General features: G+C 46.6%; 1 protein-coding gene across 1 annotated transcript in view; it reads right to left on the bottom strand.

The window, feature by feature from the left end:
* The window catches only part of GABRA2 (gamma-aminobutyric acid type A receptor subunit alpha2), a 663,148-nt gene that overhangs the window by 143,500 nt on the left and 506,943 nt on the right, over positions 1 to 12,705 (bottom strand). Inside the window, exon 7 of the mRNA XM_086962689.1 lies at positions 10,007 to 10,150. Within this exon, the coding sequence (XP_086818815.1) occupies positions 10,007 to 10,150 (144 nt within the window). The remainder of the gene's footprint in view (positions 1 to 10,006; positions 10,151 to 12,705) is intronic.

Raw genomic sequence — 12,705 nt, 5'->3', positions numbered from 1 at the left:
AAATTTGCTAAACCTGTTAGTACCCAAATAATCTGTTAATTTGTTGCAACGCATTATCACAAGAAGCACCGTTTGCATCTCACCAGACAATGCTAAGCAGCAGTGCGTAGGAATGAGGGTGCGGTGGGTGCAGGATGCCCCGGGTGACATCACTGAAGGGGGGGGGGGGTGACAAAATGGCAAAAATATGTGCTTTAAACATATTTTTCCCATTTTGTCAAGCCTGGGGTGACAAGAACTTTTCCGCACCGTGTTCTACCTGACCTTGATACGCCACTGCTAGGCAGCTAGGATTCTCAGCATTATCACAGTGTCAAGGTGCACGTTTACTTTGCTGTGATGTGGAATGAGTGGACATAGAGTTACATGTTCAGTACTCTCCTCAACAATCAATATCTGGGAAGGATGGAATAGGGCTAGTTAGAGGTTTATCACACACGCCCTTCAGATGAATCAAGAAATGAGAAGTGTGCCATTCCTTAATGAGGGTCTAGGTCTCCTGGTCAGTTCACTATAGTCTAGGGCAGAGGTCTTCAATCTATGGGGCGCGACCCCCAGGGGGGTCGTGGAGTCCTTGGAAGGGGATCGCAGATTCTGTCAGAGTTCAGTTCCTGGCTTGGGCTGATCGAGGGTGCTCACGGTGGAGGCCTAATTCACACCAGGTGTGATAAACAGCAAAGGCTCATTAACAAGTAAAAGGTCTTTTAAAGACCTGTCAAGTACTCGGGTGTGGCTGTGTGTGTGTGTGTCCCTGAAGCCGTTTTGAGCTGGGGGAGGAGGGGAAGGGGGGGGCGGAGGGGGGCTGGGGGAGCAGGCTGTAGTGTAGCCCTTTGAGGTCAATGGATATTGCGCGCCTGGAGCTGTGGGTCCCGTGACACGTCCCCCGCCCCCAGCAGGGAGGCACAGAGATGCCCTCCCATGATCGAGAAAGAAGGAAGAAGACGCTGAGAGATACTGACCCCCCCCCCCATGAGAGAAAAGGTGGGTGGATGAATGATGGGTGGATGGATGGATGTAAGGATGAAGGATGGATGGATGTGTGAAAAGGTGGGTGGATGAATGAGGAATGGATGGATGAAAGGGTGGATGGATGGATGAAAGGATGGATGGATGGATGAAAGGGTGGATGGATGGAAGGATGAAAGGGTAGATGGATGAAGGATGTATGGATGGATAAAAGGTTGCATGGATGAATGATGGATGGATGGATGTGTGAAAAGATGGGTGGATGAATGATGGGCGAATGGATGGATGAAAGGGTGGATGGATGTATGGATGTAAGGATGAAAGGGTGGACGGATGAAGGATGAATGGATGGATGAAAGGGTGGATGAAAGGGTGGGTGGATGGAAGGATGAAAGGGTGGACTGATGAAGGATGGATGGGTGGATGGATGTATGGATGGATAAAAGGTTGCATGGATGATTGATGGATGTGTGAAAAGGTGGGGGGATGAATGATGGGTGGATGGATGGATGAAAGGGTGGACGGATAAAGGGTGGATGGATGGAAGGATGAAAGGGTGGATGGATGAAGGATGGATGGGAGGATGAAAGGGTGGATGGATGGATGGATGGATAAAAGGTTGCATGGATGAATGATGGATGGATGTGTGAAAAGGTGGGTGGATGAATGATGGGTGGATGGATGGAAGGGTGGATGGGTAAAGGATGGATGGAAAGATGAAAGGGTGGATGGATGGATGGATGGAAGGATGAAAGGATGGATGGATGTGTGAAAGTGTGGGTGGATGAATGATGGATGTGATGAGGTCTAACAGGCGCATTTAAGGTTGTCAAAAGTTGATGATGAGGAGTACCAGTTTCTAGAAACTTTTGTCGGAAGGGGGGTCCTTACCCCTAAAAAGGTTTTACATGGGGGTCTCGGCATCAAAAAGTTTGAAGACCTCTGGTCTAGGGGAATGCTCTGACCGGTCTGACTAGGGTCATACACCTAATACATTTTGGATCTGCACCAAAGAAACACACTACATAGTTAAGAAAGGTGTCTGTGCATGTTTTACACATATGTCATAAGTGATCCCTATTTAAGTAGATGAAGTTCAATTGGTCCTGATGAAATGCCATGATCCTTGCGGACAGTAAGAGGCATGAAACATGTTGAACCTAGAATTATACTAGTTAGAGCCTATTTAGACCATTATATCTAACACTAGCTCACAAATCATGTTTTTAGTCATGATAAACAGACCTGATAATTAAGATTAGTTTTTGGGTTGTCTTTAAAAAAATGCTAGTACACATACCCTCCCCTCATTCTACTCACAACTGCACACCACATTTGCAACTCACTCTTCTCGTCTGCAAAAAAGAAAAGAACCCCGTTAAAGAGCTCCCTTGAGGGGCCCATAGAGCATTGCAGCCCTGGCCCAACGAGGAGCTGCCTGATGTTGAAGCATAATACCTCTTGGCGTGGGTGAGGGCCTTGCGCTTAAAAGGAGCACTCCCCTTGACTATCTAGCACTGACCATGAGACCTAGACCCCCATTAAGGAACTCCACACGCCTCATTTCTTGGTAATCTCTTCAACCGACAACCAACTCCATTTTGCCATCTGTTGTTCAAAATCTAGACCTGAATTGTCGCTTTAAATTTTGAGCACTTCTACAAACAAAAATTCACTTTGGACTATGCTATACTGTGTACAGTAATGCACATGATGGGCCCCTAAACCTCTATGCAATTGGTTGTGACACAAGAATCGCTTGACTTTACACAATGGAGTAGCAGTTTTTTCTAATAACAGTGTATGCCACTCTTTTGATGTATCTTACACATTTTTTATTGTAAAAAGCGCATTAGAATGATATCTACCTTGTGCTAATTGTCTGTTTCTCTTACAGTTTCTTTTCGATGTCATATTATGAAATTGTATCATGTGCGTTATCACTACAGCACTAAAAATGAGCCATTATTAAAAAAGGTTTTTTAGTATTTCATTGTTACAGGGAAGTACCTAGAATTCCATTCAAGCCCCCAGGAAGAAGTGCCACAGTCAAGAGGTATAGAAATATAATTTATTTTTCTTGGTGTCAGTGACAAATGCTGTTGTTGGACAGATTATATAAAATAGTAAATCACATGTGCCCTCTTGCATAACTGTGCTAGCACAAGTTATGGAGACAGGAAACATGTATGTGAAAAGTACACCTAAAATTTAATACAATGACAGTTCATTCATGCTCAAAGTGAGTAAATATGAATTGTTACAATGGCCCTCTCATATGATATTAAAATATTTTAGGATTGTAGGAAATCTGATTGCTGTACTGCGGATATAGAGGTGATGGTCCTTGATAATAGGTGTGCCTTTACACCCACTCAGTCAAAACAATCTACTGTTTGAAATTACAAACAGGTTTCAAAGAGAAGTCTCAAGCTTAGCCTTAGTAGCTTACAAGCAGCAAGGCCTTCCTCCAAGACATTGCAGCTTTCTCAAAGCGTACTGGTAGTTTCTCGTCACGAGCGGTCGCGAGCATAAGCGACCACTCGCAATGAGAAACCTGACCTCCCCGCGTTGAGGATCTCGCCCGGGAGTTTTTTTTTCCATGCTCGCGATTGGCAATTTGATGTTGCTGATTGCGAACGAGGAAAAAGTCTTGCCGGGATGTCATTTTGCTTGCTAGTGGGCACCCACATGACGTGGAGGACCGCAAGCAAGCAAAAAAGGACTGCTGCACTACGCTACTCGTGTTTGCACTGTGCTACGTGCAATTCGAGTAGTTCTAAGTAGCGCAAACTTCGCAAACTACACGAGCATAGCGTAGTGCTTTGCCCAGGGTTACTTAATATGCTCCCGAATTTTAAACTAAAAAGTACATTTATGTGAACCTTGAAAGACATAAGGGGGGTAGCCCTCGCAATATGGCTAGTCTTGAGCTTCGCTCTGGCAGCCACTTTCGGAATACTGCATCAAACTGGCACACCTGAGTCCGGTGCTGCTTGTAATTTGCTATGCCTGAGAGGGAAGACCACTAGACAAGTTCAAGTTCAAGTTCAAGTTCGAAAATTTGTATAGCGCACTACTCACCCAGAGGGTCTCAAGGCGCTTGGGGAGGGGGGGTACTTTACTTATCGAATATCCAAGTTTTTAGTTGCTTTCTGAAGGAGAGGTGGTTCTGTGTAAGGCGGAGGTGGGTGGGGAGAGAATTCCAGGTTTTGGCCGCTAAGTAGGAGAAGGATCTTCCCCCCATGGTGGATCTATGGATGCGCGGAATTGCGGCGAGGGCTTGATTGGACGATCGTAGTTGGCGGGTGGGGGTGTAGAAGGACAGTCGCGTGTTGAGGCATTCGGGTCCTAGGTCGTAGTGGGCTTTGTGTGCGTGGGTGAGGAGACGATCGGAAATGTGAGCTTGACATGGGATGTCCAGTATGAGTCCAGTATGAGTCTGGCTGAGGCGTTTTGGATGCGTTGGAGTTTTTTCTGTAGTTTGGCTGTGGTTCCGGCATAAAGGGTGTTTCCGTAATCCAGTCGGCTTGTGACCAGTGCATGGGTGACCGTCTTTCTTGTTTCGGTGGGGATCCAGCGGAAGATTTTTTTGAGCATGCGTAGGATGTTGAAGCATGATGATGAGACAACGTTGACTTGCCTGGTCATCGAGAGGAAGGAGTCCAGGATGAAGCCCAGGTTACGTGCGTGGTCTGTAGGTATGGGTGCGGTTCCCAGGGCCGGTGGCCACCATGAGTCATCCCAGGCAGCGGGGGATGTACCTAAGATGAGGACTTCCGTATTGTCCAAGTTCAGTTTTAAACGGTTGTTCTTCATCCACTCGGCTACTTCTTTCATCCCTTCGTGTAAGTTGGTTTTGGCGGTGTTTGGGTCTTTGGTGAAGGAGAGGATCAGCTGGGTGTCGTCTGCGTAGGAGATGATGTTGAAGTTGTGTTGGCGTGCGATGGATGCGAGGAGACTCATGTATATGTTGAAGAGGGTGGGACTGAGTGATGATCCTTGTGGTATGCCGCAGATGACTTGGGTGGCCTCTGATCTAAAAGGGGGGAGGCGGACTCTCTGGGTTCTTCCGGCGAGGAACAAGATAATCCTGTCCAATGCTTTTCCTTGTATTCCGACGTTGCTAAGGCTTTGTATGAGGGTGCTATGACATACTGTGTCGAAGGCTGCGGAGTGGTCAAGTAGGATGAGGGCAGCTGTTTCTCCGTTGTCCAGTAGAGTTCGAATGTCATCTGTTGCTGCGAGGAGGGCGGTTTCGGTGCTGTGTTTGGCTCGGAAGCCGGACTGTGAGGGGTCGAGGGATTTGTTGGATTCGAGGAAGGCGGCGAGCTGACTGTTAACAGCTTTCTCAATGACTTTGGCAGGGAATGGGAGGAGCGAGATGGGGCGGTAGTTCTTAAGTTCAGTTGGGTCTGCTGTGGGTTTCTTTAGAAGGGCGCTGAGTTCGGCATGTTTCCAGCTTTCCGGGAAGGTAGCGGAGTTGAAGGAGCAGTTGATGACGTCACAGAGATGGGGTGCGATAATGGAGTTTGCTTTGTTGAAAATGTGGTGGGGGCATGGGTCGGTTGGCGATCCCGAGTGGATGGAGTTCATCAGGCGGATGGTGTCTTCAGTAGTGATTGGGTTCCAGTCGCAAAGGATGTTAGAGGGCGGTTTTGGTTCAGAGGTGGGTGGAGTGGACTGGTCTTCGGACTGGTTTCCAAAGCTGTTATGTATGTCGGCGATTTTGTTGTGGAAGAATGAGGCTAGGGAGTCGCAGAAGTCTTGGGAGGGAGTGATGTCGTTGGTACCGGCGGTGGGGTTGGTAAATTCTTTGACGATGTTGAATAGTTCCTTGCTGTTCTGGGCGTTGTTGTCAAGACGATCCTTGAATGCTGATTTCTTGGTGGATCGGATCAGTTGGTGGTATTTGCGGGTGGCGTTCTTGAAGGTGGTCAGGTTGTCAATGGTTGGGTTTTTTCTCCAGGCTTTCTCGAGGGTACGACAGAACTTCTTGGATTTCTTAAGGTCATCGTTGAAACAGGGGGCTTTTTTGCTACCTTGCTTGATTTGATGGTTTTTCAAGGGTGCTAGTTCGTCGGCGCTGTGGGTGATCAATTGTGTGAGGTTGGTGGCTGCTTGGTTTGGTTCCGATGATTTGGCGGGAGGGTTTTGGTGAAGCAATGTGAAGAGCTGGTCGGTGGTAATTTTGTTCCAATTTCTTCGGGGAATGGGTTGTGGGGGGTTGTGGGTCGTGGTGTTTTTGTAGCTGTGGTCAGTCCAGTGGAGAGCTGTGGTGGGATTGAAGGAGATGTGCTTGCTGGAGGTGAACATTGGGTCGAGCGCGTGTCCGGCATAGTGGGTGGGGGTATTGACAAGTTGTTCGAGTCCGAGGTTGGCCAGGTTGTCCAGAAGGGTGGTAGTGTTGCCGTTGTTTTTCTTTTCAAGGTGGAAGTTGAGGTCTCCCAGTAGAATGTAGTCCTCGGAGGGGAGGGCGTGTGGGCTGATGTAGTTGGTGATGTCTTCGCTGAATTGTGTGCATGGTCCTGGTGGTCTGTAGATGAGGGTGCCACTGAGTGTGGTCTTGGGGTCGGTGTGGATCTGGAAGTGAAGGTGTTTGGCGGTTGCGAGGTAATCATCGGAACTGGTCGTGATGTGGATGGTGTTCTTATGGACGATGGCGATGCCTCCTCCTGTTTGGTTGGTGCGGTCCTTTCGGATGATCTTGTAGCCGTCCGGGATGGCTATGGCGATGTCGGGCGCTGATGAGGCGTTCATCCAGGTTTCTGTAAGGAAGGCGACGTCCGGCGATGTAGTGTCCAGTAGGTTCCAGAGTTCAATGGCGTGTCTGTGGACCGAGCGGGTGTTGAGCAGGATGCACTTTAGGTGGTTAGTGTTGGAGCTCTGTTTGGAGTTTGTGGATTTGGTGTGGGTCCTGATGCAGCCGAACTTGCAGGAGTGGCAGGTGAAGGGTCCATGGGTGTGTCCTGGGGCGGCTTGGTAGCAGTTTGGTGGGCGGCCGGGGTTAAGGGCTGAGAGGGTTGCGGCGTCGTATGTTATGCGGCCGGGGTGGATTTTGCGGGGACTAAGGGGTCTGGCACTGGCAGCGGTCCAGGCGTGGACGAGCGTAGATGGGCTTACCTTTGGCGCACCTTCAGCGCGCATGGGGCGCGACAGCTGCCCGTGGACGCTGCGCGTCTGTTGCATTGATATATTTAGATAGTGGAGGGGCGGAGCGAGGGAGGAGCAGCTGGGAGCGGGGTGGAGAGGCTGGCTACGAGGCACAACAACAAATATGGCGGCGATAGCAAAACCCAAACAGGACGAGATTGGGGGCAGAAGGTTGGAAGTCGCTATGGGCAGTGGCACCGGGACAATCAGGCAATAATTTGTAATTATACAATCAGGCAATGCGAGCGCTCCAATAATAAATGGGTTAGCACAGATTGAAATGCGAGCAGAAGCAGTGAGCAATAGCAGGCAGCAATACTAAATAAGTAAATCGAGCAAAGCGCTACGATACCCAGGCACCAATTCGTAGCAGGCAGTGCAAGCAAAGCGCTTCGGTATTCAGGCAGGGAGCATGGGGAGCGACCGCCTCACAGAGAGACAGAACGGTCACAGCGCTGCAGCTATCGGGACGAGCCTTATCAGTCAGTGGGAGGGAGGAGCAGTTGGGAGGCGGGAGCGGGGTGGAGAGGCTGACTACGAGGCACAACAACAAATATGTCGGTGATAGCAAAACCCAAACAGGACGTGATTGGGGGCAGAAAGTTGGAAGTCGCTATGGGCAGTGGCACCGGCACAATCAGGCAATAATTTGTAATTATACAATCAGGCAATGCGAGCGCTCCAATAATAAATGGGTCAGCACAGATTGAAATGTGAGCAGCAGCAGTGAGCAATAGCAGGCAGCAATTCTAAATAAGTAAATCGAGCAAAGCGCTACGATACCCAGGCACCAATTCGTAGCAGGCAGTGCAAGCAAAGCGCTTCGGTATTCAGGCAGGGAGCGTGGGGAGTGACCGCCTCTCAGAGAGACCTGCCCTTGAATCCTCTGTGGCTGCCACATGGATGGCACAACTCTGGAGACCCCGTATCCCACCTACACAAACAAAATGGTGGCGGTCCTCTACAGTGACCCACAGGAGCAGCAAGATTTTGTGTGGCAGGGATTAGTGACATGTTGCAGACTGCACAGCGCCCCGGACAGTGGCAGCGCCTCAAGGGAGTGCTGTGGGGGGGTGAGGCGGGGGCGGTGGAGGGGCAGGATGGTGGGTCGTAAACTCTGGAATACGGCTGAACGGAGTTGAGTAAATAAATAAATAAACAAACTGAATTACATTGCGCGAGCTGCAACGCCAAATCGGCGATGCAGCGCACAATGTAAATCTTTTTATTTATTAATAAAAAGCAGAGTACACCAATCACTACTGAAGATGAATCGGACAGAGGGGGTATAGAACTACCAGATCAGGAGCTCTATTTTATTACTGCGTACTTGAAGCTTGAAGTGAAGTGGTGTTCTAGGGACCCAAACTGGGAAACTACGTAATGATAGAGGCCCTCCAGGATGGTGACCTCCTGATGCACCTGATGAGAGGAGCCCGCAACTCCTCCACAAGCTTCTAGTGATAGCACAAGTGGCTTCAGACTGGGAAGTGGCAGTTAAAGGCGTACTGAAATGCTCACCTTTTAGCATATTGCTACCAATTGAATAGCTGCAATCCCTTTGGCACATATGGGAATTATTGTCGCTGTCAGTGTGATAAAGTGGAGGGTGTCTAGAACTGGGTGACCTTTCCCAGGGGATACATTTATCCTATTTGACAAGGCCTGTTAGGCATCTGGAATTGGCCCCAGCAGTTCTTCCAGTTTGCTAAACTAACACACACAGCTAGGGAGGTAAGGAGAAACTTTCCGTCAGCAACCCTGGTCATATTACTGGATTAGGTAAGGGAGGAGACTAGAGTCACGATTAAACGCAACCCTAAAAATAATAGATTGCAGACCCCACTACGGGCCCGCCAGGCTTGGGAGGAAGATTTACCAACACCTCTGTCCGACAAAGAATGGACAACAGCCTGTACACAGGTGCAGGAGGTGGCAATCAATAAACGCTTTAAACTGACTCACTTTAACCTATAGATGGCAAAATGCAACACAAATTCTCCACACTGTGCCTCCTTCTGGCCAAACGCCAGATAGAGATCCACTGGCTCTCAACTTGGGGTCCAACTCACTAAGAGTTGCAGGGACCAGGGGGAGTGGGCTTTGGCAGAGGGGATACGACTATGTAAGGTGTGACAAGACAAGGGTGCAGAGGAGGACATAGCCTGCTGGTGACTCTCCTTCAGGGGCAACAGAAAGAGGATCTGATAGGGGACAGCCCCACGAATTAATGACTGCTCAAAGAGGCTTGTGGCTTTGAGGTTGGATGTGCCCTACTACCTGAGGATTGTCAGGGAGGACGGTGGTGCACTGTAGACACTCTATAATAGAAAGGGATGGGAGCGGGGGGAGGATAATGGAGGAGAAGTTGTGCTGCTACTTAATAGGGTGCCATGTTTTCCAAATGCCACTGTTATGCTACTCTGTCGAAAAAAATGTATATCAACAATGACAGCACTTGCATGCTGTGCTGATGTGTGAGCTACGTTATGTCGTAATCTGTTATTGCAATGTTCAAACAAAACTCATAAATAAAGATTTTGAAAAAAATGATTGAACGACCTAGAAATTGTAAAACCTGGATGTGAAGTAATGAAGCACCATTCCTTAGGGATTAATAGGGATTTCATTCTAATGTTAGTAAATTACGTTTCAGGCACAATATACGGGCATCTGCAACTAGCAGAGGTCCGGTAGACTCTGTTGATTTCCTCCAGTCAAGTTTTTCAGAAAACTAAGATTCAGGGATGGCAATTCTAGCTAAGCTGATGAAAAGATCGACAATTTTATAGTGCAGGACTTTGGGAAACAAATAACATATACATAAACATATAACATCTCTGATATTTGTAAAATGATCTGTTTTCCAATACTTATTATTATTCACCTGTACTTGATTTAATTGTCTCTTTTCCAACTAAATGTCCTAAGAGATCATATTGGTTTAACCGAGAGCCATCTTCTGCAACTTCAACTGAATCAGTTGCATTGTAAGTCCACTTATAGGTAACCTCAGAGGTTGTATAGGCATCTGTAAAGGTAAAGAAAAATGTTGTAAATGTTTAAGACATTTCTACATCAACAAAACGGCATATTGGCAAATAATAACGTATTCTATTTTCCATTAATGCACAAATATTAGAGACAAAGCACAATAACAATCTATAATGAATTTTTTAAAACTATAAATAGCTCTTGCATCTCTAGAGAAGGAGTGTTTTATAATATAGTTTATACTGGAATGCTCCAAGCACTAAACTAGGAGGAACTAATACGCCTTTTCTGATTAGTAAATGCAGAATACAGTTGTAGGCTCATCACAATGTCCACAAAATATGCAAATAAGCTTAATATTCATATGACTTTGGTAAAGTGTGTAGCGATGTGTGATCTTCAGTTTCAATGATGTGTGTAGCATTGCTGCTGCATCTTTTAGTAAAGAGAATGGCCTGATGTAAACTAGTAAACAAGATCGGCTCATTTAACTTTTCTAGAAATCTACTCCAGTAAAACCCATTTCTTCACTTTTGACTCGCCTATTCATTTACCTGTTACTCCTTTTACCTCGACTCTGTACTTTGCAGCTGGACATGTACCACCTAATGCTTAACATTTTCCTTTCATCCACTGCTACTAAACTAAAAGAACGACATCGTTCAGCACTTTCTATTATGGTTCCATTCGTTACCCTTCACACTGCATCTTTGGGATGCATTTTCAGAACTGCATTATCCCAACCTCAAGTACTATGGGCTAAACCTGCTCAAAATCTGCCAGAGCCGGCACCAACTCAAATTCCCATGTTCCAAAACCCTGATTAACACTATAGACCCCATCAAAAATAGTGAAACAGTACACATCTGAGTTCTCCCACAACTAAAAGACTAAGGTGTTGCCGCTTCGAGCATGTTTAATCTTCTCAAATTCTATTCCAACTCTCCCTAAAGGCAGCAGGCCACGTTTCCACAATGGTGTTTAAGTTAATCTATGTTCTTACTTTAAGACAATTGTGTCCTATTAAGTTACTTCTAGTGCGGGCTTCATCTACTTTGCCCATAAGCCCCTCATCACCACAACTCTCATTAACATGTTTATTTCTCCATTTACTTTCTGCCACCCTTAGTCTTTCCGAAGTGGCCCTTTAAAACCTCCTTTTCTACATACAAAGATCTCTTTCACTTCGCCCACATGTGCAATGTCATTAGGCAAACTATACAAAGATCACGCTAGGGACAATCGTGGAATTGTTGTGGAACCTCTGTCAGACTTCTTCCGTTCTGCATCTTGCTTTTCCCAAAAAAACACTTCAAAGGTATGTACACTACACTCAATGCAATTTCTAAGTATTTTCTGTGACAAGTGAATAAATCTATCAAAAGGAATACACAAAGTCCTTATTCATAATTGTGGGAAAATATTTGATTGGCAAGCACAAGGTGAGTTCAGAGTAGGGCCAGATAGGCACACTCCTTGCTATGCAGCCAGCCAAGTTTCCCAGGTCCAAGCTTGATGTGCTGCTCCAGTCCAGGTTGGTTACTTGAAATCTCTGACTTGTAGTCTTGTTTACTCCATTTTAAAATTAGGCTTCAAGCACCAGAATTCCTTGCGGAAATCTGGAATGGAGCAGCACTACATGCATATACCTGGGAAACTCAGCGGCAATGTCTATGCAGATTTTTAGAGAACACTATTAGCTGGGAGGGCATTCTGAAGGAAAGCAGCTGGGAATATAGCAAATCCAGGACCCGGTGGGACCCAGGTCTTCAGGTTCTTAAGGTATTCAAGAAAGTAGGAGGGGACTCGTGTAGTGGCAGGTCGTTCCACACTTTACAAGTAATGTAGGAGACGGCTTGACTGCCAAATTGTCTCTCTATATGCGTGGCATGTGTGCATTGGAGGTTGAGAGTGATTCTGCTGCTGAGTTCTAAATGGTCTGCAGACTTTTGGTAAGTTTTTTTGTTGATCCCAGCATAGAGGGTGTTCCAGTAGTTCAGCTTGCTTGTGACAAGAGCATGTGTGACAGATTTCTGGGTGCGAATTGGGAGCCATTTGAAAATCCCCCTCAGCATCTTCTGGGTATGGGAACATGAGGCGGTGACTGCGTACACTTGTGCAGTCATGATAAGTTTTGCTATTGATCCTAAGGTTCCCGGTGTGGGTACTGCGTGTCGGTCCAAGCTCCATAAGAGATGAACATTGGTTTTGTTAAGGAGTTTCTTGTAGAATTATTTAATGTTGCTTATGTGGCTAATCTGAAAATTGCACCTGCATCATGCCCCGAAGTACCTATGTTTCCAAAAGCACATGAGCCATGGTCATCCATTGTGGATGTTTAGTCAATAATTAGGTCATACAACAGCGCTGGATGACTATTTGCAGCATAGGACTTTATTTATATATATGAAATTAATTTGCATTTGCTTGTGTAACTATTTCAACTGCAAATTGGCATTTGACAAACTACTCATGTTGAATATTATGCTCATTCTTGCTTCTTGCTTTGTATAATCAATGATGGCTAGGATCGTACATAGGTGCTGATGGACCAGACTCTGAAATGATGAAAGAGCAGCCCAGGGATTGATA

Source organism: Lissotriton vulgaris, chromosome 3_1 (genome assembly GCF_964263255.1).
Source record: "Lissotriton vulgaris chromosome 3_1, aLisVul1.2, whole genome shotgun sequence".
In the NCBI taxonomy this organism is placed as follows: Eukaryota; Metazoa; Chordata; class Amphibia; order Caudata; family Salamandridae; genus Lissotriton; species Lissotriton vulgaris.
Note: the sequence above shows the minus strand (reverse complement) of the source record. Positions and strands in the feature narration are given on the sequence as shown.